Below are 26,138 nucleotides of genomic sequence, written 5' to 3'. Positions count from 1 at the left end.
ATGAACATGTTCAACAGCTCATTGTCTGTATGAAAAGAGTGTTTTGTGTAGCCATGTATATAAAATAACCCCAGCTCATCCTAGTCTAATATCATTGCTGCAAATCAGGGACCTGCTCTGGAGTAGCTCTAAATGACTATTGATAGAGGTGAAGTCTGGAGTTTTTCAATTCTAGGCAAAGCCAATGCAAAGCAAAAGGACTTGGCCTATTTGCAGCAGGCAGGAAACCCCAATGACAAAAAATACATTGACGAGTTTCTCTGGTAAAATTAGCAGAAGAGAAATAGCCTGCAGACCCAACAAGCAGAAAGATAGATAACACTGATTACGCCGAAAAAAAACTATAATTCAATTAATTTCCACTTTTTCTTTCAAAAGCAATTCCACCCAGGGTACAAGGCCAGGGAGAAGCTTGAAAGGAACCTATATTTCCAACATAAATTAAATCGTGATTATAAATACAATACAATTCAACAGTTGTCTTTCACAAGCAATAAAAACACACAACCAAGAACAAGTTCATGCCAAACTGCTGACTATTTCCCTGTAGTCACAGCATCATAATAATTCATGGCACAAAGCCTAGAATTTACAGGCAAATGCAGTTATGTTGTGCTATTTGCTTTTGCCAATTAAGTAGGTTGCTGAACAGAAATGGAAGAAACCTGTGACTCACATCTGGGGGGTTTAAACTGCAGCTTGACAGGTTAAGAAACGTTCCCTAAAATCTGCTCACTACATTAGAATTAAACCGTAAAAGGACAACCGATACTTTTAAAACCACACAAAGACACAGACCCTCATTTTAGGTGACAAAACTACACACTTTCTGATTTATATAGCCTTGGTTATTTAAGAGCTGTAGGCGTGTATCATTTCTGCACACGGTCCCTATTGACAAAATGTTTGTAACTATGTGTCCTGTCCGGTGACATTCCCAGCATACTGTACCTGCCCAACATCTGGAGTCAACTGGAGGTCATTCTCCCCTCACGCCTTGACACATAAACGATACACATTCTCTAAATACCTCACCTATTAAATCACACTAGGGATCACAGCCAACAGGGGTAAGATAATTAGCATAGATGAACAAAACATATGCTTTAGCGTGTGTGAAATCAGTTCACAAAGCAACAAGTTTGTGTTCTGATGCGGATCGCATTAATGCCTCTAATAATGCTTATTCAAGAGGAAGTGAGTGATCCTCTAGTGTGAGGTATTTATGCATAACCGTGTAAATCGTATAATTCCCAATGCATTAATAATGTAGAGTTTTTTTTAAAGCTTTTCGCTATGCTGAATAGCCACTAACTACTGCATTGACTAATGCACAAAGGTTGCATGACACATTGATGTGACATTTGTTAGCCGTGTGTGCAAAAAAAGCATCTGTTTGCATTTAGAAGTCAGACCGCCCACTAAGGTTTCGCATTACAGCAAAAAATGCCGGTCTGAGTAAATAATGAGCTCTAACCGGTAAGTACTATATTTAAAGCATTGAATCATAATTCATGGAAAAAATATAATATATAAACCTGGATATTACAATTTTCAATTACAAAATCATTAAAATGTCATTGCTTGTAAGTTGTTTATGGAAGCTTCTATGACACGGATGTAGTGGGAGACTGCACAGGCTGGAGGAACTCTGACGTGAAAACAGCTTCCGCATACTCTTCACAAACATCCTGGAACTCTGCAGCCACATCAGCCAGTGCCTCGGCCAGTAGCTCATCCGCCAGACTGAGGGAAACAAGGGAAAAGAGAGTTACAATCTCATAGCGCTTGCATCTCAGTTTACTTTAAAGGGATAGGTCACTCAAATTTTGTAGTTTCTGCGACACTAGTAGCACCAAGCCGAATCCCAAAAATCCAGTAAACAGCCCCTTCCCACGCCAAGGCCTCCCCAACACAAACATCACAAACACAGCTCTTACGGGTGCCACGTGAAGGCATGTCACAATGGGTAAAACTAGGCTACTTTCAATGAAAGATCCCAGATATTAAGAATATTTTTTGCTGTATTGCTATGTGTCATGAGTAAGCAGCTGAGCGGGTTAACACTCTGTTTGAGGCTGTCTAAAATCTGTACACATCAAAGTCCATTGTAAGACGTTGCATCGCAATACCTAGTTTGCTTTGGCGTGTTCATGACCTGTTTGGTCTTTTAAAGATCTAAATGCAGTGAATTTTGGCTTGTTCTTCTGTAACCTGTAAGCTGAATGTCTTTTCTTATGGCATGACTTTAGAAAAATATCAGTCTACACATGCATTTTATATTTAATATGAGCGAAATACACATAACACAACAAATATTTAACTTTTAGGTGGCAATTTTTTTTTAGTGATTCTATGAATTACACTGCACAAAACAAAAGTAATAGCCTACTAACTGGATGAAGAAGGGTCGGCATCCACAGAACATAAAATATTCTTTTTATTTTATTTTTCGTGTTCGCATTTATGAGAAAAAAAAATGTTACAGACGTGACAGTTCTCCATTACGGACATGACTGCTCTGAGAGCGACTTTAAAGGCAAACCACAAAGCCTTTCTTTAAAGTGAATTTCGTTTTTTATTAATTATATCTTAATTTCAATCAATGTTTCATCAACCAATTGCTGGGTTTTAATAAATAAGAAGTAAACATAGTAGAAAATAGATCATCATGACGGAGGCGCAAAATGGACTTGAAATGGAAACTCGCCGTATAATTTAGCCTACTCTCATCACAGGTCTGAGAAATATATAGACTATGCATCTTTGAAAGCAGAGGTAGACAGGAGTCAAAGGGCTAACCAGCCTAAGCTTATTGCTTGGGTTATTCTGCAGCAGTCGGGGGTAATAGAAACTGTCGGATGTTCATATATTGCTGGATTAGGGAGATCGTGCAGTCATGCATCAGCAATCCTTTTTAGAAGTTAAGAAGAAATTAAAAAAAAAAATTTTTTTGTTTTTATCTGTGATTAAATAAATAATAATAAAAAAAATGATAAGATTACATTTGATGAATGTTTTTTTATTTTATTTAGTTTAGCTATGTGGGGGGTGACACAATCTGAAACACATGGCAAATGCAAATAGACCAGATTCAAACCGGAGTCGTCGTCATGGCAGCGCACATTAAGAGCAGAATAAGGTGGATGCAGTAGGTTAAGATACAAAGAGATTGAAAGATCTAAGCAGAACGCTCAATGTTTTAATGGTGCCTCTGGGCTCGGTGTTTATACTCTCGGGGGATATAAACCAATTAATGTGATACTAATAGTAGTCAATAAACAATAAACAAGATTAAGATAATGTATTTTAACATAACAAATAGTACGTACTTCCCCTTTAATCTTAGTTATTATAACTGCCTAATTCAGAATGAACATATTTTTCAGCATCAGTGTTGTTATTGATCTACTATTGTATAAACGTGTGTTATAAATCTTATTGTGAACTATTAATTTGTGCATATTTGTTTGACCTCAATGTTTTGACTAAACTGGACCTTCAGGTAAAAAACGACTCGTCTCGGTTGAGGTATCCAAACTTCTACAATCATTTAATTTGCCATATCTCAAAATCCAATCAACAACTGAAGCATAGATCCAAGTCCCTGCCCCACAATTTTACTTTTTGAAAATCCGTTTCACTCAGAAGTACATCACAATACATAGGAATTAGGAAAAGATATGTCACTACTTCGGTTTCATCGTGACTTTTAAGACATAGAAATATTGTAATTAAATTAGATAATTAAGTATTATTAATAATAACAACAACAACTAATAAACATGACAAAAGCACATAAAATTGCAAAAAAGAAAAATGAAATCTAAAAATAAAAAGATATTAAAATTAGAAATATTAATAAATACAATACTTGTCTAATAATACAATAAAACTGTTTTGTGATCTCCCAACGTAAAAAAAAAATGGTTACTTCTTTCCATACTTTTAGAAAAGAGTCCAAGGCACTTGATCCAGTACAAAAAAATGGATGCATTTCAGCCTTCAACCTTTCTTAGAGTGTGTCAGAAACAAAATAACAAAATCCTTCTGTCTATGTCTTTAGGACAGTGATAAGATCATCTAAATTCCTCCTTTGAGGCAAATACTTCTTGGCATAAAGAGCAGAGCTAACCAGAGTCCAGTCAGTCTGTGCTCACTCAAGGCCTTGACTGCCTTCAAGGCTCTTATTACCCACAATGCACTGCAGACTGACAAGTGCCCGCACCCATTCCCAGCAGCAGCACTAATTGCCGTGACATTTCACATCTTCTCTATTTCTCTAGAATAATAACCATTCAGAGTCTCTACGGTGCAACACTGACCTCTGCAAAAAATAAAAATAAAAAATAGACCCTCAATTTCATATTGTATCCATGCAATAGCTTTTTTTTCAAGTGAAATATTTTCACTTTGATTCCTCACTTTCTTGCTTCCTTAAATTATTTTCCCAACAATTCTTCTCGCCACCCACACAGCCCATGGCTGACAAATGACACCTCAGCTCTAGGATAAGATTCTGTTTTTTTTCTTCCTCTTCCCACCACTGTTAAAAGTGTGCTCTCTGTAGACTAGAAGGACTTGATAAATATCCACCGCATTGCACCAACTTAAAAATTCTGTTAAGTATGCTAATGTTGAGGTGGGTGTGCAGGAGCACTAGTGGAACAACAAAGACGCTCGTTTGCACAGGAGCACGCTCTATTAGCACCCATCAAAAAACAGAGCTAATATTTACATTTAAAATATCATGGTGTGCGAGGATCATTATAGCCGAGAGGCTGCAAACAATCTCAACTCCTACTAGCGGTGTCACTGTGGGAAACACACTGAGGCTTATGATTAATCTGCTGTTCATCTGACTGAGTGCATATAAAAGAGCTGAGCTTTTACTGTTTATACATCCAGGAACATGTCTTAAGCACAAACAAAATATGATAGGAAGTAGCAGATATCAGTGCAATGATTAAGAGCTAATTTAGGTTATATGTCTATGGGACACATGCACACTTCAGCTTGTTTCCTGAAGTCACCGCATTGAAATTCAGATAATGGCAAATGCAAGATTCCTTTCCAACCCAGACTCATTGAAAAACCTGCCTGTGGTGTAATTTCTGAAAAATATTTAATTTCTTGCAGCAGATTTCACAACACTAAAACATGAAATGTCCAGTAACCAGTATTCCATAGTGTTAAAGGAACACTCCGACTTTTTGGGACTTTAGCCTATTCACCTTACCCCCCAGAGTTAGATAAGTCCATACATACCTTTTTTATCTCCGTGCGTGCTATAAGTCTGTTTGACGCACCCACCGCTAGCCTAGCTTAGCACAAAGACTGGATGTGAATGGTTGCAGCTTTCATACTAATCCAAATGAGTGACAAAATAACGCAAACGTTTTCCTATTTACATGTTGTGGTTTGTATAGTCACAGAGTGTGCAAATATCAAGGCCATATGAGACACAGACATCTTTTGACCGAATAAATACTATACTTCTGAAGGGGAAGCACTGCTACTTGGGCAGAGTGATAATCACCTGAGACGCACCGTGACGAGGAGCAGAGAGTTCGCTTCGCTCAGCGTTGGAATAAAGAGTCAGCAATTACTAACGTTAGATAGAAAAGCATAGTTTATCATGGGTGTTTGCTTTATTGTATGAGCTGTGACAATAAACAGGGGAGACCAGGTAATACAGTACCATGTTTCATTGATTTCCAACCAAAAACGCACCCAGATTTATAAATATCACATGAATAAATAATTATTATTACAGGAATCAATATATTTTAAATGCAATTTATTAGCTGAACCAAATGTATTCAACAGTAGCCTATATAATATACAGTATTGCATTACTATAGGATAGAATAAGGGGAAAGTAATAGCACAAATTGTTTTTGCACAATGAACTCACAGCCTATCGTACCCTTTTGCACGCTCAAGTTCGTTATTTCCATGGTTATTTCAAATTTAGGCTATAGGCGCGCCGCGCGCAGGGTGCAAGTTCAACGCGGTGAACGCGCTCGTTTTTTTTTCCCAAGCGCGTCCGCACCACATCAAGATAAAAACATATTCATACCCTAATCATATAATAGTGTCACTAACGTTACATTAGATCTGGCTAATGGCACTGTTACAGTAGGTCATCTAAAAACATAACGGAACACTTACCTCAGCCGCAGGTGATCCACTTGTCCTGTCTGTGCTATCGATGGGATGGCCGTATCCTTCAGCACATTATGGTCCGTGTGGCAAATTCCATTTTTTCAAAATAGTCGTCCTCATTGAAATGTACCGAGCAAACATAATGTCCCTTGATAATCTTAGGTGTGTTTGGATAAATATCCAGAGTAAGTTAGCCATTTCTTCATCCAGTCAGCGTTTTTAGTTGGAATTCTGTGAAACATGGTTACCTCCCCTGTTTACAGTCGCAGCTATTTACAATAGAGCGAAAACCCATGACTCTAAACTACGCTTTTACTATTTATAAATTGCTGACTCTATTACCCAAACACCGAGCGAACTCTCCGCTCCTCACCACAGCGTGTCTCAGGTGATGCGGTTATTACGCCGTCAAAGTAGCAGTGCTTCGCCTTCAGAGAATAGTTCCCAGGTTTTATACGGTTAAAAGATGTCTGTGTCTCATTTGACTTTGTTATTTGTACATTATGTGACTATACAAATCACAACATGTAAATAGGAAAACGTTTGCGTTATTTTGCCACTCATTTGGATCAGTATGAAAGCTGCAACCAGTCACATCGAGTCTTTGTGCTAAGCTAGGCTAGCGGTGGGTGCGTCAAACAGACTTATAGCACGCACGGAGATGAAAAAGGTATGTATGGACTTATCTAACTCTGGGGGGTAAGGTGAATAGGCTAAAGTCCCAAAAAGTCGGAGTGTTCCTTTAAAGGAGTAGTTCACTTTAAAAAAAAACTTTTGCCGATAATTTACTCACCCCCATGCCATTCAAGATGTCCATGTCTTTCTTTCTTCAGTCGAAAAGAAATTAAGGTTTTTGATGAAAACATTCCAGGATTTTACTCCATATAATGCACTTTACTGGGAACCAAACGGTTCAAGGTCCAAAAGATAGTTTCAGAGCAAACTGCAAACTGTTTTAAGGGCTTTAAACGATTCCAGACGATGAATAAGGGTCTTATCAAGTGAAACGATCGCTCATTTAAAAAAAAAAAAAAAAACAAAGTTTAAGTTTCATAAGCTCAAACGCTCGACTTGCTCTGTTCTGTGATGCACGTTCGTGACTCTCCTGCTCGAACTCGTTCGTCAAAATGAGCGAATCTTTTTTCTGAGTCAATTCGTTCATTTTGTTCGTTGAATGAACCAAATGACTCGAAAAAAAAAATCGTTCATTTTGATAAACGAGTTCGAACAGGAGAGTCACGAACGCGCATCACAGAACAGAGCAAGGTGAGCATTTGAGCTTATAAAACTTAAACTTTGTTTTTGTTTTTTTTAATGACTGGTCGTTTCTCTTGATAAGACCCTTATTCATCGTCTGGAATGGTTTAAAGCCCTTTGAACAGTTTGCAGTTTGCACTGAAACCTTGAACCATTTGGTTCCCATTGAAGTGCATTATATGGAGAAAAATCCTGGAATGTTTTCATCAAAAACCCTAATTTCTTTTCGACTGAAGAATGAATGACATGGACATCTTGGATAACATGGGGGTGAGTAAATTATCAGCAAAAGGTTTTTTAAAGTGAACTACTGTTTTAACAAAAGCAAACGTGAGAAAAATCATTTTCTGAAGTAACCATACCATTTTAACTTGCTTCTAGCTCTTTTATTGCAGCTAAGTGCAATAATGTGCTAGGCATGCTACTGAGTAAGTTTACGATGTCAGGAACGCCATAAATATGTCAAATTGTTTAGAAACCATGCACGATAGCAAAAGGTGTTTTGAGGTTATAATATACTACCGTGCTATGCAACTAATTATTAATCAATAATCTGCCCCTGTAATCTTAATTTGTGTGAAAAAGAAAAAAAACAAACTTCCATTTACTTACATTTTCATTTGAGTTCTTTCCACATTTTAGTGTTAATTGATATGTGTTATTAATAAAGAAATTATTAGATTCAAACCTGTCTGCTATTGCCCAGGGATTGAAGCTGCCCAGAGCCTCATGTGAGACCAGGCATAGGAAGGCATCATGGTTCTCCCTGTATTTCTGGATACTCCTCTGCATGCTGGGCGGCACAGTAAGGTACGTCCCTCGTGTGCTTTCCCCTCCAGCTGAGACTGGATTCCTGGGGTCATTTAGAGTTAAACACTCCTCATCCAGCATCGACGTGTCTGATGCAGCCCTGTAAACAGAAGAAAAAAGAAATCCCCATGCATTTTGCTCACTCTTTCATAAAGGTCATATTTCAAATGTGTGCATCCAAAAGCCATAGAAATTATTTTCAGGTTTTCTTGTTCTTGTCTTTTATGCACATAGCTAAAGGCTACACCAAAGACAGCAGTTTGTCATTTTTATTCTGTATTAAACAATCCGATTACAGTACTTGACCGAATATATATATATATATATATATATATATATATATATATAAATAACTGTGTGCTCACCAAAGCTGCATTTTTGATCAAAAATACAGTAAAAACAGTACTGCTGTAAAATATTGTTACAATTATAAATATCAAATTTCTATTTGAATATATTGTAAAATATAATGCATTACTGTGATGGCATTTCACTTTCGCATGATCCTTCAGAAATTCTACTAATATGCTGATAAGGAACATTAAAAAATCTTAATTATTCAAAATGTGGTTAAACAGAAACATTTCCAATCAAATCATCATGTCTAAATAGAAACATAAGTAAGATCTATTCATGCTTCAGACGATCATACTGTTAAGGGAATTAACAAGCGATACAAACACAACCACAACAAATTAATACTCTAAATTAATATTCAATTTTGATTTAAGTGGTGCTAAATCTAGAATCAAAAGCACTCGTGTAAACATCTCTACCCCTCCCTCAGGTCACTTCCATGTGAGCTCAGCGCACCAGCCGTCTCATCTGGACCACACTGGTACACTTAGTGTTAATCAGACCATCTGAAGTACACTTTCCACCTTCATATTTAGCAGCAGAAGTAAGAAACAACTCCCCTTCTAGGTTGCCTTTAATAAAAATATTGGACGCAAGCTCAGTCTAGACACTGAAATCGCAAGGCCTCCAAAAGCTCACAAGGGCCATTTATTTTCAAATGGAAAATTATGGGGGCCGGCGCTGCTATTGTACAATCACTTCCCCTTTTACCGTTCCCACAAGGCACCTCTTTGTGCGGCTAATAGAATACCGCTCTGGCTAACAGCTACCTCAAACGTTTCAAGCGGGCTGTGGTACTCTAGAAAAGAGAGGAATTCACTACGGCTGGGAGAATAATGCCAAACTTTGAGCAGCTGAACAGTGTGAACAAAAAAACGGGTGAAAGGACGGTCAAGGTAAGTGCTTAATTTAGGGATTCAAATTAGAAGGCGTCCCTTGTGTTAATTTGGCTCTGAAGTTATGCAAGCAAGAAAGGTCATACGAGGTTCTGAAGGCACATGCAGTTCTGTAAGATGTAAAAAACAAACATGCACATGCACAGTGAAACGGGGACAGGCTTCCAGGCTTCTTCTGTCAAAACAAGCCTGGCAAGGCATGGTGGTGAGCCAAAATATAATGACCAAAATTTCTCCCTTTCCTCTGATCAAGAGAAGCTTCAGCAGTCAAAGTCAGAAGAAAAAAACTGTCAGAGCTCCACATGTGATTTATACGAGCAGACACAATGCTGGGCTGACTTGTGAACATGTTCAAGTGTGTTTGGCCGATAGCACGAGGCAAGGGAGATGTTAGGAGAACTGCTTCATAGGGACGCTTAATAAACAATGAGGAAGCCAATAACAAATTGGTAGAAGTTAACACCTATAAAACAATATTTATAGTGTTATAGTGAATTTTACACTTCTCCAGAGTGCCAGAGCCTGCCTTAAGGCCAATTAGCAGGTTAAAAAGGAGGGTGAAGCACCATAGTGAACCTCTTCACAGAGAATATGAATAAAAACACATTTACAGATGTATATTTTCTAGAATGTATATTTTCCATTTCTATTCTATAAGAGTGCAACCAGTGTAAATTGATTCAGAAGTAAATTACTTTTGTGAAAATCAATGAGTTCTTTCAATGAAAAATTATCCACTTTTGACAAACAAAATAAAACATTCAGAATAGTTGTTCATTTGCAAATGTACAGTATAGTTAAGAACACAAAATTGTGTAATAAATTATTCTAAATAAATAAGTCCCTTATACATGTATAAATGTTAATAATAGATTATATTTTATATTAAATAACTTGTATTTATACATTTTACATACATACGTAACATTGCAGGCATGTCGTTCTGTGCTTTTGGCCGACAAAGGTTTAAGAGATCGAAACATAGCTTTGAAGTTCTAGTAAGGAATACAGAATGGACCAGAAAAGCAGCAGACCATAGACGAACAGCGTTTTGACCTGATTCAGACGGGAGTGATATAATGGTAAAAAGGCAGCTAGTGCAAACAGAAATAAGACGTGTAAAAGTCAGTGGATGAGATTCTGGACGGCCAACGCTCTATCAATATTCAGAAGCCAGAGAACAAAACCAATAAAGCTAAAGGGCTCCAGTTTTGTGGTTTTCATCCAGTGAGAGGGCCATAACCAACAGCAAGGTTACCGTCAAGGAGCCAGAGAGGGAGATTAGCCAGACAAGGTTAGATGGAGAAAGAGATGGAGGGAACAGAAAGAGAGATGGCGGTATGAATTAAAAGGTTAGAGAACAGAAAATGAAGATCAAAACTGAAAGAGGCAGCCTCACCATGAGCTCTGCATTGATCTCTTTGAGCTTTGAATGAGAAGTGGGGGATCAGACACTCTCTTAAGTCCATTTCACACATACTCCGTTTGCAGTGTGTATTTTTTTCCCCCGTACCCATAATAACAGGTTAGAGCTGTCACACTGCACGCGGATACAGTCCATTGATCCGTTCCAGTTGCGGTGCGTATACAGCAGTGCAGAGATTGTTTATTTTTGCTGGGCTGCAAACGCTGAATTAAAGTGACAGCGCACGGTTCGTGGTCAAAATGAACACAGATTGACCTGAAAATGTAGTAGTTTCACCATAAATGCATTTAATTCAATAAAATGTAGTAATCACACCATGAATGTATTTAATTAAATACTACTTTTCATATTTTTACTTTAAGACCAGGGTTAAGCAAGGAAAACTACCATTTACCTCAACAATGACATAATGAACGACACTTGTTTCATTCGTGGAGGTGGAAAAACAAGTTCTTTGTGACATGCAAGATTTATTGTAGTAAAATTTAAATGCAAAAGAGAAGTCATGAGTCGGCTGTTTTTGTCAATTTTAAGTTTTCATTTTAAAATGTTTGCGATTTTAATACAAGTACATGGCTAAATATTTGACCACTTGCTTGAGCAACTTAATATGTAGAAGTAATGCATGGAATTATAGGCCTATGGATCAGTTACGCATTGCAAACGGAGTAGGTGTGAAACGGGCATTAGATGTGTTGGTCACTTTATTGTTAAGACCTCCAACACCCATAACTTCTTTATGCGGATGCAAACACATAAGCAGCATTATAAGATATCACCACTTATATCAATCCTTTATGACTCCTGTTCCTGACACTTCTGCTTTAGAAAACCTCATTCAGTGAGAGTCTGTTGCAGAGTGTAAGATTTAATAGCACTCTACTGCAAAACATCCAAGATCAATTAAAACAAGACAAATCAAGTCAGCAAATTTGTATAAGATTATAAGTTTTGTTTGTAGCCCTCAGTCGGGTCATGGCGTCTATATGACCCCAATCGACTTTTACTTAACAAAAAAAAAAGGTTCCCTTCATCTCAGTGGAATAAGATTTTGTGACTTTTCATACATTATCTATCTATACACAAACAAAAAAACTGGGCTTGATTCGGTTGTTCTGAAGGTAAAATATCTCTCTCTATATATATATATATATATATATATATGAAGAGTTCAGATGCAAAAGCCTCTAAGTGCCATTTGAAATTTTCTTCTAGAATGATAATTTTTATCAAGCTTGTATATTTCAGTTCCGTGATTTCACTTAAATGGCAATGATAATTACCTATTAATTGTTATTTAAGTGAAATTACTGAACTTAAATATACAAGTTTGATAAAAATCATCATTAAAGAAGAAAATTTCAAATGGCATTTAGAGGCTTTTGCATCTGTACTCTTCTTATATATATATATATATATATATATATATATATATATATATATTCTTCATGTGTAAAAAAAAAAAAAAAAATCCGGCATAAATCTGAAAACTTTTACACAGAAATGAAGGCCTAGTACTAGAGCATAATGCTAAAGCTAATGGTGTAGTTGAGGAACTGTGTGGTATATGGATACAAAAGTATTTTATATCTCCAAAAACACAGCATTAATGAATAGATGAGAAGTAAACAAAAAAAAAAAAGATATATTATTTGTATGATTAAAAATGTATATTTTTTGTACAATTACTCTATCAAATGTTGGGGTCATATAGACCCCGAAGCCCAGAATTGTAAACAGGAAAAGAAGACCATTTGAAGGTTAAAGAATTGACCCTGAATTATGGTTGTAGAACTATTTTCTTTTTCAATATATTTTAAATTGTAATTTATTCCTGTGCTGGCAAAGCTGAATTTTAAGCATCATCACTGCAGTCTTCAGGGTCACATGATCCTTCAAAATTCATTCCAATTTGGTGCTCAAGAAACATTTATTATCATTGTTGAAAACAGTTGTGCTGCTTTATATTTTTGTGGGAGTTTTTTTTTCATGGTTCTTTGATGAATATAAAGTTTAAATGAACAGCATTTATTTGAAATAGAAATCTTTTGTAACATAAATGTATGTATTGTCACTTTTGAACAATTTAATGTGTCCTTGCAGTCTGAATAAAAGTATAAAATAATAAAAGCCATTTAAGTAGTTCAATAAAAGAAATTTTCCAAAATGTAGTAACTCGCTACATCTCTGATCTTCTCCTTTCCTCTACAACTACCTGTAACACTTGTGTGTGCCGCCCACTTTTACTCACGGATAAGAAGTGCAAAATGTTTCAAATGCCATTTTGTCAAAATGAAATATCAACCTAGCCATTCAGAAAAAAAATGGTGAGAATGAGAATCCACATTGAAGACTTCCTCACTTGTATTGTGTCTCCATGTATTGTCAGAAATTATTGATGTTGAAAGAGCGCACTAAAATGGACTAGAATGGAAGAGGAGTGGCTGGTGATGATTTCAGAGCACAGATTGGTCTGTTTGATGCTTTTACCGCTATACATCAAATGACACTTGACTCTACAATCCACTGAGTGAAAAATCCAAACAAATCACAGAGGGAGAAAAAACGAGACGCAAACACATGTATTGCGTTAATGCGTTTCATTATAAATCTGCCACGAGGATTGATTATGCTCCAGCAGAGCTTTTTAGCTTCTCCCCTAGGTCCCCTAACATTCCTTTTCTGAAGCCAAAGTGGTTCTCTGAATATTCATCATATCTCAATAATAAAAACTAAAGCTAAAAAGCAAAGCCACTGACAGCTCTCTATCAGGACACACATTGCTTCTTTGCAACCAGTCTAGCAGTGACAAATGAACCATGTGCAGCCTTCTGAATCCAAGTCTAAATCCCCAATCATTTACAAACTTCACAGTGTTTCCGTTTCAAACAGTGTGTTGCCTTCACAAGTAATCGGAGATTAGACAACAAATAATAAGCTCTTCATGCTAATCAACATCAAGCCCCTATATCCGCTCTTTTAACTTCCCATGAACGTGCTACACCGCCAGAGCCCCCAGTTGTTGCCCCCTCTAGTGACACATTTCATATACAAATAACATTTTACTGGTTTCTCATCATAAATCCTCTGCAACTAAAGGCCTTGGCTGAATAAAGGCCTTGGCCTTTAGTTGCTGTACTAAAAGCCGAGTAATTACCATAATTCTTTGAATAATTCATTTTCCACGAGTTGTATCTTTCTTGGCCACATTCGCCCAATAATCGTCCATTCTGATGTAAATAAGCTGCAAAAAGGATATAAAATGCTCAATGAGTTTGATTGAACTATTAGGTTGATTCTAATATATAAAACGGTAACATCAGGAGAGAATTAACGATGGAGGCCAGAAGAATAAATGACAGTAAGAGACAGATTGACCAACTTTCTGATCAAGAGTGTAATGTCCATTTGTGTGTTTTTTAAACGAATAGCGGTTGCCAAGTTGTCATTAAACTGTGCAAGCAGGATGAATGCAGATATGGACACTTCTTTTGGATGGATTAGTCAAGAATAAGTTGCAAAAAGCTTTTGATGACAGTCATTTCCTAAGTTAAAGAAATAAAATATTGCATTTCACTGGCCAGCTGACAACAAGACAAGGATCCCAAAGTGATGTCAAGATTTTGTCCTTTAAAGTAAGGTGATAGCAAGTAAGTTCGTTGCTTTGGATACAAGCAACTGCTATTATTACTTACTAACTACAACGCTGTGGGTAAAAGTTAGTGCACCCTATTAAGAAAACAAAGCGTAGGCCTTACTTTTTAATGTGGTTCAACTAATTTGCACTTCATTGTATCTAACTGATCAAATAAAAGGTGTACTAACTTTTTCCATACAAAACACTTTCATGTAGTGTATTAATTATTTTGCATATTAGAATTTCTGAAGGATCATGCGACACTGAAAACTGGAGTAATGATGCTGAAAATTCAGCTTTTTCCATCTCAGATAGGGGTATTGCTTTATTTTATTTTATTTTTACTCTTAACTGTTTTTATTTATATTGATTGTGTTTACTGAATGAGCACTGTGCCACTGTTCGTCCGACTGTTACTGTACTTCATTTTATTTTTTATTCTAAATTGTTTTAATTATTTACTGTATTTTATTTTTATTATTATGATTTTTTTATTCTAAACTGTTTTAATTGTTCTGATTTCTTTTGATTATTTTAATTTCTTCCATGTAAAGCACTTTGAATTGCCACTGTGTATGAAATGTGCTATAAATAAACTTGCCTTGCCTTGCCTTTGCAATCACAAGGAATAAATTACATATAAAATTGCACAAACATATTTCACAAACTGTTTTTACTGTTTATTTTATCAAATAAAGGCAGGCTTCTTTCGAAAACATTACAAAATGTTACCGACCCCAAAAATAATAATCTAATGTGATTTCTCTACTGTATAAGTGATAGACCATTGATCCCTGCATCAAGGTTACAGTCATTGCTCATGTTTAAACACAGACAAAAGAGAGACTGAAGAATAGCCTCCTAGTGCAGTGACATTTCAGAGCCAGTGTTTTCTGACAGCATAAAGTGACTAGCCAAGGATAAATAAATCCAAACAAAGGTTCAGATCAGGGCAGTGGAGAGTACCCATAGCCCATGCAGTGAGTGCACTGGAATATGGGGAGTAAACAAATCTCCAAGTGGGCCTACTCAGTCCTTATGGTTACCATCAGGGATATTAATTGACTGTTTACATGCAGAGGTATGGTAACACAAATATTACTATAAAAGGACTACAGTGCCTTGTCCTCTATCTGTGCCGGTTCCAGATTGAAGTTGCTGCTTTTTTTAGGGGGGGGGGGACAAAGACAGTCAGTGAAGCATGATGCTCACTGATCTGAGACAAGTGAACAAATGCCCAACAATGCAACACTGTATGTATGACAACAGACAGACAGCAACAGTAGGCAGCCATATCTATCTATCTATCTATCTATCTATCTATCTATCTATCTATCTATCTATCTATCTATCTATCTATCTATCTATCTATCTATCTATCTATCTATCTATCTATCTATCTATCTATCTATCTATCTATCTATCTATCTATCTATCGTAATATTTAGCATTTCCAAGGATTAGCATCCTCCCCTAAAAATGATCGGGCAGACCAAACAGTAAGCCGTAGAGACTTGAAACTTTGAGGGATGGTAGTGCCCACCCCGTCCACAAAGTCACCTAGGACCAAGGCTTGCCCCAATCAGCCTGATGTTGGCGCTACAGCGATCAAAAGTATGCAATTGCTCATAGCCCCTAGACAGTTTGTAGTAGGCTCAAGTGTCAATTTATAACTAGTCAATTTATAACTAGTCCTAGGTTTTTCGCTGGATCGGTACCAACCAGCGCAGAAAGATTATCTAGAGTCTGATTGTCAAAAATAATCCCCCTAAATAAAATGTTTTTAAAACTCGACATTTCGATTGACGTCCGCGACGGGATGCCAAAATGATTGAAGTGACCATTGCCACTTTTACTTTTGTTTGTGTGTGTGTGTGTAAGCATGCTTATTGTGTATCAAGTGTTATTGTTCAAGCTTTCGTTTCTCATGTTTTAGCATATTCTTTTTTGTGAATATTTCATGGTGTCAGCTGTACATTTCAGGTCCACATAAACCCTAAGAACATAAATGGCATAAAACTATTGAACCCCGTTATTTATTATTGTAATGTGTATTATTTCTACATGTAAACTTACATGTAATATATATTATAAATTATAAAATGTAATATATTTTGTTTATAATATTCACATGTAGAAGCTCTTTTGCTAGATTGTATAATAATTTTCTGTGGAAAATATCATTTAAGTCGATAGATAAAAGACTACTTATTAGTTCTACCACATACCAATAAAGACATTACATCTACCAATTAATATTCAATAGTCATTCAGTGACAGAAATGTGACATTTTGTCATTTTGTAAAACACAGTGAAAAGCAGCACATGAAATACAGTATATACTGTCAGAATGTAGCAGACAGAATACACACTTGGAAGGCTTGTAGACACTGCAGTAATACCCTGAGATTAGACACGAGATGATGCTTTGAAGTTTGTTTAGACATTGTGCTCCTATGTTGAGAGAGAAAAAGAAAGAGGAGGCTGAATGTTTGCACTGCGTCCACAGAGCTGAAGGGCCTCGCTGTGAGCTGAAGCCGACGAGGAGAAAGCATTCTAATCTTCTAATGTATCTATTGAACCTGTTCCACTAAATTTTCCATCTCTCTTGCTTTAGACAACTCTAACACTCTCAAGACTGTCCCTTTTTATTCTTTTATTTTCCTCATTCATTTACTGACCCACAGCTGCTGCCAAAAGCTTTGGGCAGAAAGAAGCGAGGCTCCCGCTCTCTCTTGGCAGAACTACAGAAGGAGGAGATGGAGGGAGAGAGAGTTTTCACCAGCATATACAGTGGTGTGAATAAGTTCGGACACCCATGCTAAAGTTGCCTAAAAAGAGGAATAAAAAATCATCTTTTGGATATTGATCTTAATGCCTTAATTAGAAAAATGAGGAAAACTCCAACCTTTAAGGACACAAATATTCTTTGTGAATGAATAATGCATCATAAATAAATAAATGTTTTTCCTTAAAATACAGGGTGCATAAGTCAGGACACCCCTATGTTAAATTCCCATAGAGTCAGGCAGATTTTTATTTTTAAAAGCCAGTTATTTCATGGATCCAGGATAATATGCATCCTGATTAAGTTCCCTTGGCCTTTGGAATTAAAATATCCCCACATCATCACACACCATTCACCATGCCTTGAGATTGGCATGGTTTTACTTCAGTTAGCCTAATAGCTGGTTTGATTTGCATTGAAAGATGATCTTATGGAAAGTACCCCATGCCAATCTCTAGGTGTGGTGGAAGGTGTGTGATGATGTGGGTCTATTTTAATTCCAAAGGCCAAGGGAACTTTATCAGGATGCATATTATCCTGGATCCATGAAATAACTGGCTTTTAAAAATAAAAATCTGCCTGACTCTATGGGAATTTAACATAGGGGTGTCCTGACTTATGCACCCTGTATTTTAAGGAAAAACATTAATTTATTTATGATACATTATTCATTCACAAAGAAAATGTGTGTCCTTAAAGGTTGAAGTTTTCCTAATTTTTCTAATTAAGGCATTAAGATCAATATCAAAAAGATGATTTTTTATTCCTCTTTTTAGGCAACTTTAGCATGGGTGTCCAAACTTATTTACACCACTGTATTTTAGATTTTGATTTTCTTGTGGCTGTTATTGAATTCTCCCTAAACAGACAGATGCAGATTACAGTGCAAAAAAAAAACAAAAACAACACTCTGGTCAATGTGCTGTTCTTCTGCAAATTCAAGTAAAGACTGATTAAATTGTGACTGATCCAAATGTTCCTGGCATATATACGCAGCCAATGCACTCTAAAACTAGCTGACAGTCACTCACCCAGTCTCCACTGGCTTTTGCAGGAGGATGTCGGCTGAGCCGGGTGCATTCAGGACTGGTTTTGTCAATCGGATTGGTTGAGGAGAGGCTGGCCTGGAGCTAGAAATATTCCTCGGATCGTCTGCAACACACAAGATGTGTTACACAGCTGCCATCTGGTGGATATCACTGTCATACCAGCCAAACAAAATGCAGAGCACATACTTGTCTGTCTCTCTGGGGACAAAACTGGGGGGTGCAAAGACTGACCTTCTAATGCTCCCACAAGGACAACTGATAACTACTTTTGTCAGGGATGAATGTAAATGGACTGTGTTGGTACTGTGCCTCACCTGTCCCTTTTTCCCAAATGAGAGGGTCTGAGTATGAGATCATAGCAAAGCGTCGACGCACATCTTCCTGGTCTCTCTGAGTCACAAAACAAAGCTTAATGTGTAAGGTGATTTAATACTTCAGTTTATTTTTTGACCCAATCAAAATTATCTTTTGACTTCTTCAAAATGAAGTTTTTCCCCAGTAAAAAAAAATAAATAAATAATAATAATAACAATAAAGTTTTTACTAACACAAACATAATTAAAAACAATTACCTAACATAAATTATTATTTATAAAAGTTTTTAATAATTTCTTTTTATACAATAATTATAATAATTTCATATTACAATTGTTAAAATAAACATTTTGCTTTTTAATAATTATAATAATAATCAATTATTAAACCATTTTAATAATTATAATAATAATAATAATAATAATAATAATAATAATAATAATAAATAAATAAACATCAAGTTCAGTCCATTACATAACATCATGGACTGAACATTGGCATAACTCCAAACTCACAAATCTTATAATCTAGGTCTTTATCTCCCACACACTGACCTCCATCTCCTCCATCCTCAGCAACATGCTCTCTAATGTGGGGTCCTGTAGCTTCCTCTCAGCATCAGTCTCGGCCACCTGCTGCCTCTCCGTCACCCACAGAGCTTGAGCTGCGTCCTCCAGAAGATCGTCCAGAAGAGCGTCACTCAGAACATCCGCCCTCCCCCCAGGCTGCCAGCATTTACGACACAGCACAACGTAGTCACATTCTCACATTTTCTTTTTTATGTGAACTTTTGTAAATTGAAAATGGATTGAAAAATCTCAGTGCTCATCCAGGAATGCAAAGTAAGTCGTTTTAGAAAAGTAATGAGTTTCTCACCTTATCTGCAACCTTCAGCTGCTCTCTGAGAGTGCCACTTCCTGCTTCACCCACCTTTTGTACAAGTATGAGAAAAAAAAAAAAAGAAATGGAACAGAAAGAAATTACTGTCTATTTACATCAATGTCGACACACATGCACAACAGCTGGGCTGTTCGAGGGGAAGAACATATAATTATTGTAGAAAAACAGTCCAATGGTACACTCAGTCTTGCAAGAGATTAAATCTCCAGCACATAGACTCACTTTGTCCGTAATTTTATTTATTTATTTATTTTTTTTTTTGGTTTTTTTTTGGTTGGGGGGGATGTATGTGTTTACCTGTGCTCGATCCAACAAGGGCTGAATTCTCACTTTAATGTCCTGCTCAGTTTTTTCAGCCCATTGTGTCGATGAGCCCACTTTGGTCCTACAATGCCCACATATTAATACACATCAATGATAACATGCACTCAAAAAATTTTAAGTTCAATGAACAATTAAATTTGAGGAAAACTTTACAAAGCAATTAAATTAAGAATTTTCGAGAGAAAAAAAAGTATGCTAGTTACTAGAGTAGTTAGCCTACAACATGAAAAGGACTGAGCAGAGTTTTTAATACATACTTAATGCTTTTTTCTAGCATACTAGTATATTCTAGCATACCATACATACTTGAGTAGTACATTTACTACGTTAAATTAACTACACAAATGCATGTAAGCTTGTTTTCACCAAAGAATAAAAAAATAAGAGGTAATTTTGAGAGTTATATTTTACAATTCTCAATTTATAACATGCAATTCTTACTTTATATCTCACAATTGTGACTCCTTTTCTCGCAATTGTGACTTTAAATCTCTAAAACCTCAAAATTGCATGTTACAAAGTCAGAATTGTGAGATATAAACTCGTCAGCATTTTTTCCCCTCATAATTGTACTTTATAACTCGCAATTGCGAGCTTATATCTCACAGATCTGTATTCAAATAGCCCCAACGCTGCTATGATTGTCAACTTGCATTCTGATTGCAATTATTTAAATCTAGCGACAAAATGTTCAAGAAATGCATTGCATGAACTCTTTTTAATTAACTAAAATGAAACGAGCACAAGAATTCAGTTTTTGAACCACAGGTTAAGTATAATAATGAAGCAGCTGCTGTTGTTGTACCAGAGTTTGTTAATGCGGTCAGCCTCTTCTTTACTCAGACGATTCAGCTCTCTCAGTCTGTCTGCAGTCACCCGGTCCAGCCAGGCTTGCCTATTGCACAGCAATGAACATCAACAGCAGTCACATACTCAACAGCGAACATTAAAGCATCTCACAATTGAGGATCAGAGTGATGATTGTTTATATAAACTGAGCCAGGTAATCATTTTTTTCTTTGGAAAATCCAGATATATTTCTTAAACATCTGGAAAGAGGGTTCAATATATACCTGAGGGCTTCATTTTGGGCTTGTTTCCTATCATGTGATAAGAGCTGCGTACTGGCATTGGTCTGTGGCTTCTGCTTTATAGGGCTCTTTTGAGGTGAGAACAGACATCTGGGCTCTGGCCGGCTGGACACAGCACTACACCTGTGTTTATAAACATACATTTGAGTAGAACACAAAGGTGCAACCATGTCAAGTCTGAATAAGTAATGAATAAGAGGGTTGGATGTACTGACCGTGGGCGAGGCGGAGAGTGAGGAGAAGTTGGCATCCAAGGCACAGTGGGCTCTTTCTGGGGTACCTGGTTTTCTCTTAGTCGGGATGAGACAGTGGGCTGCTGGAAGCTGGCATCACGAAGATGAGCCACCTGCTTAATTTGAGGCATAGTGTGTCTTATCACTTTAATCAGATTTTTAAAGAAATCTAAAATCATCCAAAACAAGATCATCAACATGATCTACAATCATACACTATCATTAAAAAGTTTGGGGTTGGTAATTTTGTAATGTTTATGAAAGAAGTCTCTTATGCTCATCGAGGGTGCATTTATTGGATCAAAAATACAGTAAAAAAACTGTAATATTATGAAATATTAGTAATTATTAAGTAACTCTTTTCTATTTTAATATATTTTAAAATGTAATTTATTCCCGTGATGGTAAAGCTGAATTTTCAGCATCATTACTCCAATCTTCAGTGCCACATGACCAGTCAGAAATCATACTATTATGATGATTTGATGTGTTTAAGAATCATTTACTATTATTATTATCAATGTTTAAAACAGCTGTTATGCTTAACATTTTTGTGGAAACCATGATAAAAAAAAATTCAGGATTATTTGATGTTCAAAAGAACAGCATTTATTTGAGATAAAGCTTTTGTAATAATTGAAATGTTTAACTGGTATTTTTGACCAATTTAATGCCTCCTTATAAACATAAGAATTGTTTTTTCAACATACAAACCCTAAACTTTTGAACGTTAGTTTATTACATTAAAGTAAAAACGTACTACATTATTATAGTAGTAAAATGCTTTTATGACTAAAACTAACATCACTGAATTAATAAAAAAAATAAAAATAAACCTTAACATGGTCTGGGTTGATGGCACTGGTAGTTTTGTTGGGTTTCTGTGCTTCAGCCTCTCGTAGTTTTTGATGATGTAGTAGGTTCTCTAGCCCTGCCTTTAGAACTTCATTGCGCTCCTTCACCAAAGCCTGTGAGGCCTTGTGGGATTTCCCTGCCAGTCTGCTGCCTGCATTCATTAACAAAACTGTCACATTTTCTTTTGCAATCCCCTGAAACAAAACTCATTCTACAAATCATTTTCACATCAAATAAATAACTCAATATTGTTTTTATTTCAAAATACAGGGGCGCAGAAAAGTATTTGTAGATTTTAGATGGTTTGGTCACATAAAAAAGACCCTTTTAAAAATGTTACAAAAAGAATACAAAAAAACCCAGACAAAATATAGAAAAAAAGTTGCATCTGCATAAAAATGCTGCTAGAGTTTTTCCAAGACGCGTGTTTGTGCTCTAAAATTGGTAAAAATAGATGCCAATTGTTTTGACGTTTTCTTTTTTTATTATTTTTAGTGTGTGGAAATTAAATTTGATATAGTTTAAGTGCGGCTCAAGTGTTCAAATAATTTTTGCACATTATATACAGATACGGAAAGAAATCTTTTTCCGAGTCAATTCGTTCGTTTCGTTCGTTGAATGAACCAAATGACACGAAAAAAGATTAGTTCATTTTGATAAATGAGTTTGAACAGGAGAGTCACGAACACGCATCACAGAACAGAGCAAGGCGACCATTTGAGCTTATAAAACTTAAACTTTGTTATTTAATGACCGATCGTTTCACTTGATAAGACCCTCATTCATTGTCTGGAATCGTTTAAAGCCCTTTGAACAGTTTGCAGTTTGCACTGAAAGTGTCATTTGGACCTTGAACCGTTTGGTTACCATTGAAGTCCATTATATGGAGAAAAATCCTGGAATGTTTTCATCAAACCAAAGAAAGACATGGATATCTTGGATGACATGGGGGTGAGTAAATTATCAGCAAAAGGTTTTTTTTTTTAAGTGAACTACTCCTTTAAGAATAAATGACTTACATCAGCTGCATCCGTGTGCTCCTCCTCGAAATGAAACAGGTACCCGAGGTAACTTTTCCAGGATTATTATGACAGCATTATTCCTCATAGCGCAGCAAGACGAGGTAAGGTTAGATTACATCAACTGAGAATAGTTGCTTTTTAATATAAATTACTTTAAGAGAATTTCAGCTTAATAAAGAGAAATCTTTCGTGTCTCTGTGACAAGTATTTAATGAGTTACAGTTCATTTTTCGGACGCATTTTAGAAAGATTTTTGTGGAGTAATTAATAACTAGTATTTTAAGCCTATGTTGCAGCTATGTAAAAAAAAAAAAAAAAAAAAAAAAAAAAAAAAAAAAAAAACGAACGAAACGCGGGGACGCGTTTTAGGGGTTAAAGTCTCATGGAAGAGCATTAAAGTTGACTAGTCTACTAGTCTGTGCAACCCTTAACAGATAAGACACCAAAAAGCTTTCTGCAAAATTAACATCACCACTGGTCATCATGACTCACCACCAGGCTTTTTTGGAGCAGCTGACTTTCGGGGTCTTCGTGAGGTCCTCTCAGTTGGGTCTCTGGCAGGACGAGGAGGGGACTTGCTGCGGGCCCTGACCCGGCTGGAAGTCTTTTCCACTGGGTTGACTATCTGCAAATCTACATCTCTTTTCCTGGGTGCCTTCTGCTTACTCAGTGCAGAGTCAAGAGTCTGAGGAATCAAACACAAATAAGAATTAAATAATTTTTTTAAAAATACATTTTTGCATTTAGTATGTATTTAATTAATCACCTCTAATTTCTGCAGGATGTCGAGGGCTGTCTCTGGTACGGCAGATCCTTGTCCCGCCTGTACTTTGGCTGAGCAGAGAGAGAGCTGGCGAATCAGCTGGCCCAGCTCTTTGCAGTGGGTGGGCACTCTGCTCTCTGTAGGGTCTGACAGCTGGTTGATAAAAACCTGCATGGCTCTTACAGCTCCCCGGTGAGCAGCAGCCAGTCTGTCCATTGCCTTGGACTGAGAAGACAAGCAGAGAAACATTTAAAGACCCTGAATGTCTCATTCATGCATTTCAAAAGCAAGCTAAAATGAAAATTAAACCTTTTTGATATTGATTTGTTGGGTAAAATAAACTTTGGTACCTTTTGGGTGTGTTTGACATTCTGGGAACGCAGCTTGTCTAGATCCTCCTGTATCTCTTTAATCTTGAAAAGAGAAACAAAACAGTCCCGTAGTGAATCTCTAAAACCTCATTTTTCTCTCTGATAAATGACAGAGCAGAAGTGATTCATTTCCAAAGGAGAGTAGCACAGGAGCAGCGTGGTTTGTCGTCGATACACTTATTGCAGAATTTTCAAATGCAACTTGAGCATCAGGTGCTTTGAAATGTTTGAATTTTGCCACTAAACGGTATGCGACGGATGTGATGTATTCTGACGAGAGAGGTATGCATCAACTCGTCTTAGTTAAGGGAATAACATGGTTTAATAGGAAAAAAACGGTGGAGTATCCCTTTAATAAGCAGAGAGTAAAGGATGCTTCATTCCCAATTTAAAAAAGTTCTGTGCGTCTGTCACTTGAAACGCGACGATCATACACACACAAATATCAAAGGTGGTGAAAAGACAGCTTAAGTTCCTCTTTAGTACTCTTAAATACTTCATATTACTCTGCCGCCATTGTGTATATGAATTGCAGTGCTTACAGACCTGCTGTTGTAACACATAGATGATACGTGCGGAACGGGCTGCCTGCTCCTGCCGCCGGATCTCCATCCTGTGCTTCTCATCGGGCTCCAGAACCTCCACATGTCCTACAGAAAACCCACATGCAAGCCTCTTTAAAAGCGAAAAAAAAATATTATTTGGGTGACTAGGAATAATAAGAACACCTTTATTAACCAACTGCTCTATCCTTTGAACATATGTGTTCAGTTCCTTCTGTAATTTACGGATCTCCTGGCTGAGCTGAGGTTCACTGCTGTTGACTCTCTGATCAAAGTCTTGCGTGGGTGTCGGGCCCTGTTTAAGTTGCCTGTTGGGATTCTGAGGAGTATAAGCAAGCACCTTATCCCCGTTTTTTATTTGCTTCTTTGGACCTGATATCTTGGGGTAGATCACATGAGGACTGTAATCGGTGTTGCTTCTTTCAAGGCTGATAATCTGGGATCTCTCTGCAGGTTCAAGTGAGGAACGGCTGATGGATTCCTGTCGTTTCCTGCGCAGATCTCTCCTGGCGAGTTTGACGGCAGCCTGCAGGCGCTCTTCTGAGAGGACTGAGAGGTGTAAGGAGCTGCTGCAGCTCTCCATACCATCCTGCCTCTCCAGACGGGGTACAAGTTTCTCTATCACGATGGGAGAAGGGGGTCCTACACCGGTGGCTCGGTTAAGAACACTGGGTGCCATTGTGTTATTGAACTGAAGCTGTGATCAGAAGAATCAGAACCAATGAGAATCAAGGAGAAGCTTGTTCAAGTTTGCATAAGAATACAGCGTGTAACAACACACACACACACACACACACACACACACACACACACACACACACACATATATATATATATATATATATATGTGTGTGTGTGTGTGTGTGTGTGTGTGTGTGTGTGTGTGTGTGTGTGTGTTCTTACACTACAGTAACGTTACCTGTGTTTGCAGACCAGCCATTTGAGACACAGGGGAGCCTTTTTTAATCCATTCACGGTTTACTGGACCCATTTCACCAATGGTCATGGCATTTCCCCTTTGGAAATCGGAAATCATCCTGATAAAATCTTATTTATGAGCTGTCTTGATGAATATAATAAATCCCGCTTGAGTAATCCTTTACAGAGCAACTATTGACTCTTCCGATCGATTACAAAAAAAAGAGATTGGTTTATCACACGAAAACTCAATAAATGGACAAGTAAATCAGTGGTAATATGTTTTAACATGACAGCCAGTTGTTAAACAGCCACTAAGCTCAATAGTTGAAGTGTCCGGCAGTTTAAAACACCGCCATGACAACATTACACTTCTTCGTGATTGTTTGTCAGC

General features: G+C 36.9%; 1 protein-coding gene across 3 annotated transcripts; it reads right to left on the bottom strand.

The window, feature by feature from the left end:
• Positions 1 to 356: 356 nt before the first annotated feature.
• On the bottom strand, positions 357 to 26,138 carry kiaa0753 (KIAA0753 ortholog). 3 transcript variants are annotated; one of them, XM_039671224.2, is made up of 17 exons: positions 25,746 to 26,138; positions 24,992 to 25,523; positions 24,810 to 24,913; positions 24,243 to 24,305; positions 23,896 to 24,117; positions 23,622 to 23,814; positions 22,089 to 22,258; positions 21,235 to 21,368; positions 21,002 to 21,142; positions 20,734 to 20,823; positions 19,902 to 19,989; positions 19,581 to 19,634; positions 19,259 to 19,429; positions 18,704 to 18,779; positions 18,372 to 18,492; positions 8,114 to 8,335; positions 357 to 1,746 (listed from the first exon to the last, which is right to left on the bottom strand). In XM_039671224.2, the coding sequence occupies exons 1-17, from the start codon at positions 25,860 to 25,862 to the stop codon at positions 1,608 to 1,610; spliced, it is 2,637 nt and encodes an 878-aa protein (XP_039527158.2). In that variant the 5' UTR covers positions 25,863 to 26,138; the 3' UTR covers positions 357 to 1,607. The 3 variants fall into 3 exon arrangements, with proteins under 3 accessions (XP_039527158.2, XP_039527161.2, XP_039527159.2); XM_039671227.2 differs by having other exon boundaries at positions 21,235 to 21,365; positions 22,095 to 22,258; XM_039671225.2 differs by having other exon boundaries at positions 21,235 to 21,365; positions 25,746 to 26,137.

Source organism: Pimephales promelas, chromosome 16 (genome assembly GCF_988280905.1).
Source record: "Pimephales promelas chromosome 16, fPimPro1.hap1.1, whole genome shotgun sequence".
Classification (NCBI taxonomy): domain Eukaryota; kingdom Metazoa; phylum Chordata; class Actinopteri; order Cypriniformes; family Leuciscidae; genus Pimephales; species Pimephales promelas.
Note: the sequence above shows the minus strand (reverse complement) of the source record. Positions and strands in the feature narration are given on the sequence as shown.

Excerpts from the sequence above, each read along its gene's own strand:
- kiaa0753 (XM_039671224.2), bottom strand. The coding sequence starts at position 25,862 with ATGATTTCCGATTTCCAAAGGGGAAATGCCATGACCATTGGTGAAATG. Across the intron at positions 24,118-24,242 it reads ATGTCAAACACACCCAAAAG|TCCAAGGCAATGGACAGACT; the intron begins GTACCAAAGTTT and ends TTGTCTTCTCAG. Across the intron at positions 23,815-23,895 it reads ACATCCTGCAGAAATTAGAG|ACTCTTGACTCTGCACTGAG; the intron begins GTGATTAATTAA and ends TTGATTCCTCAG.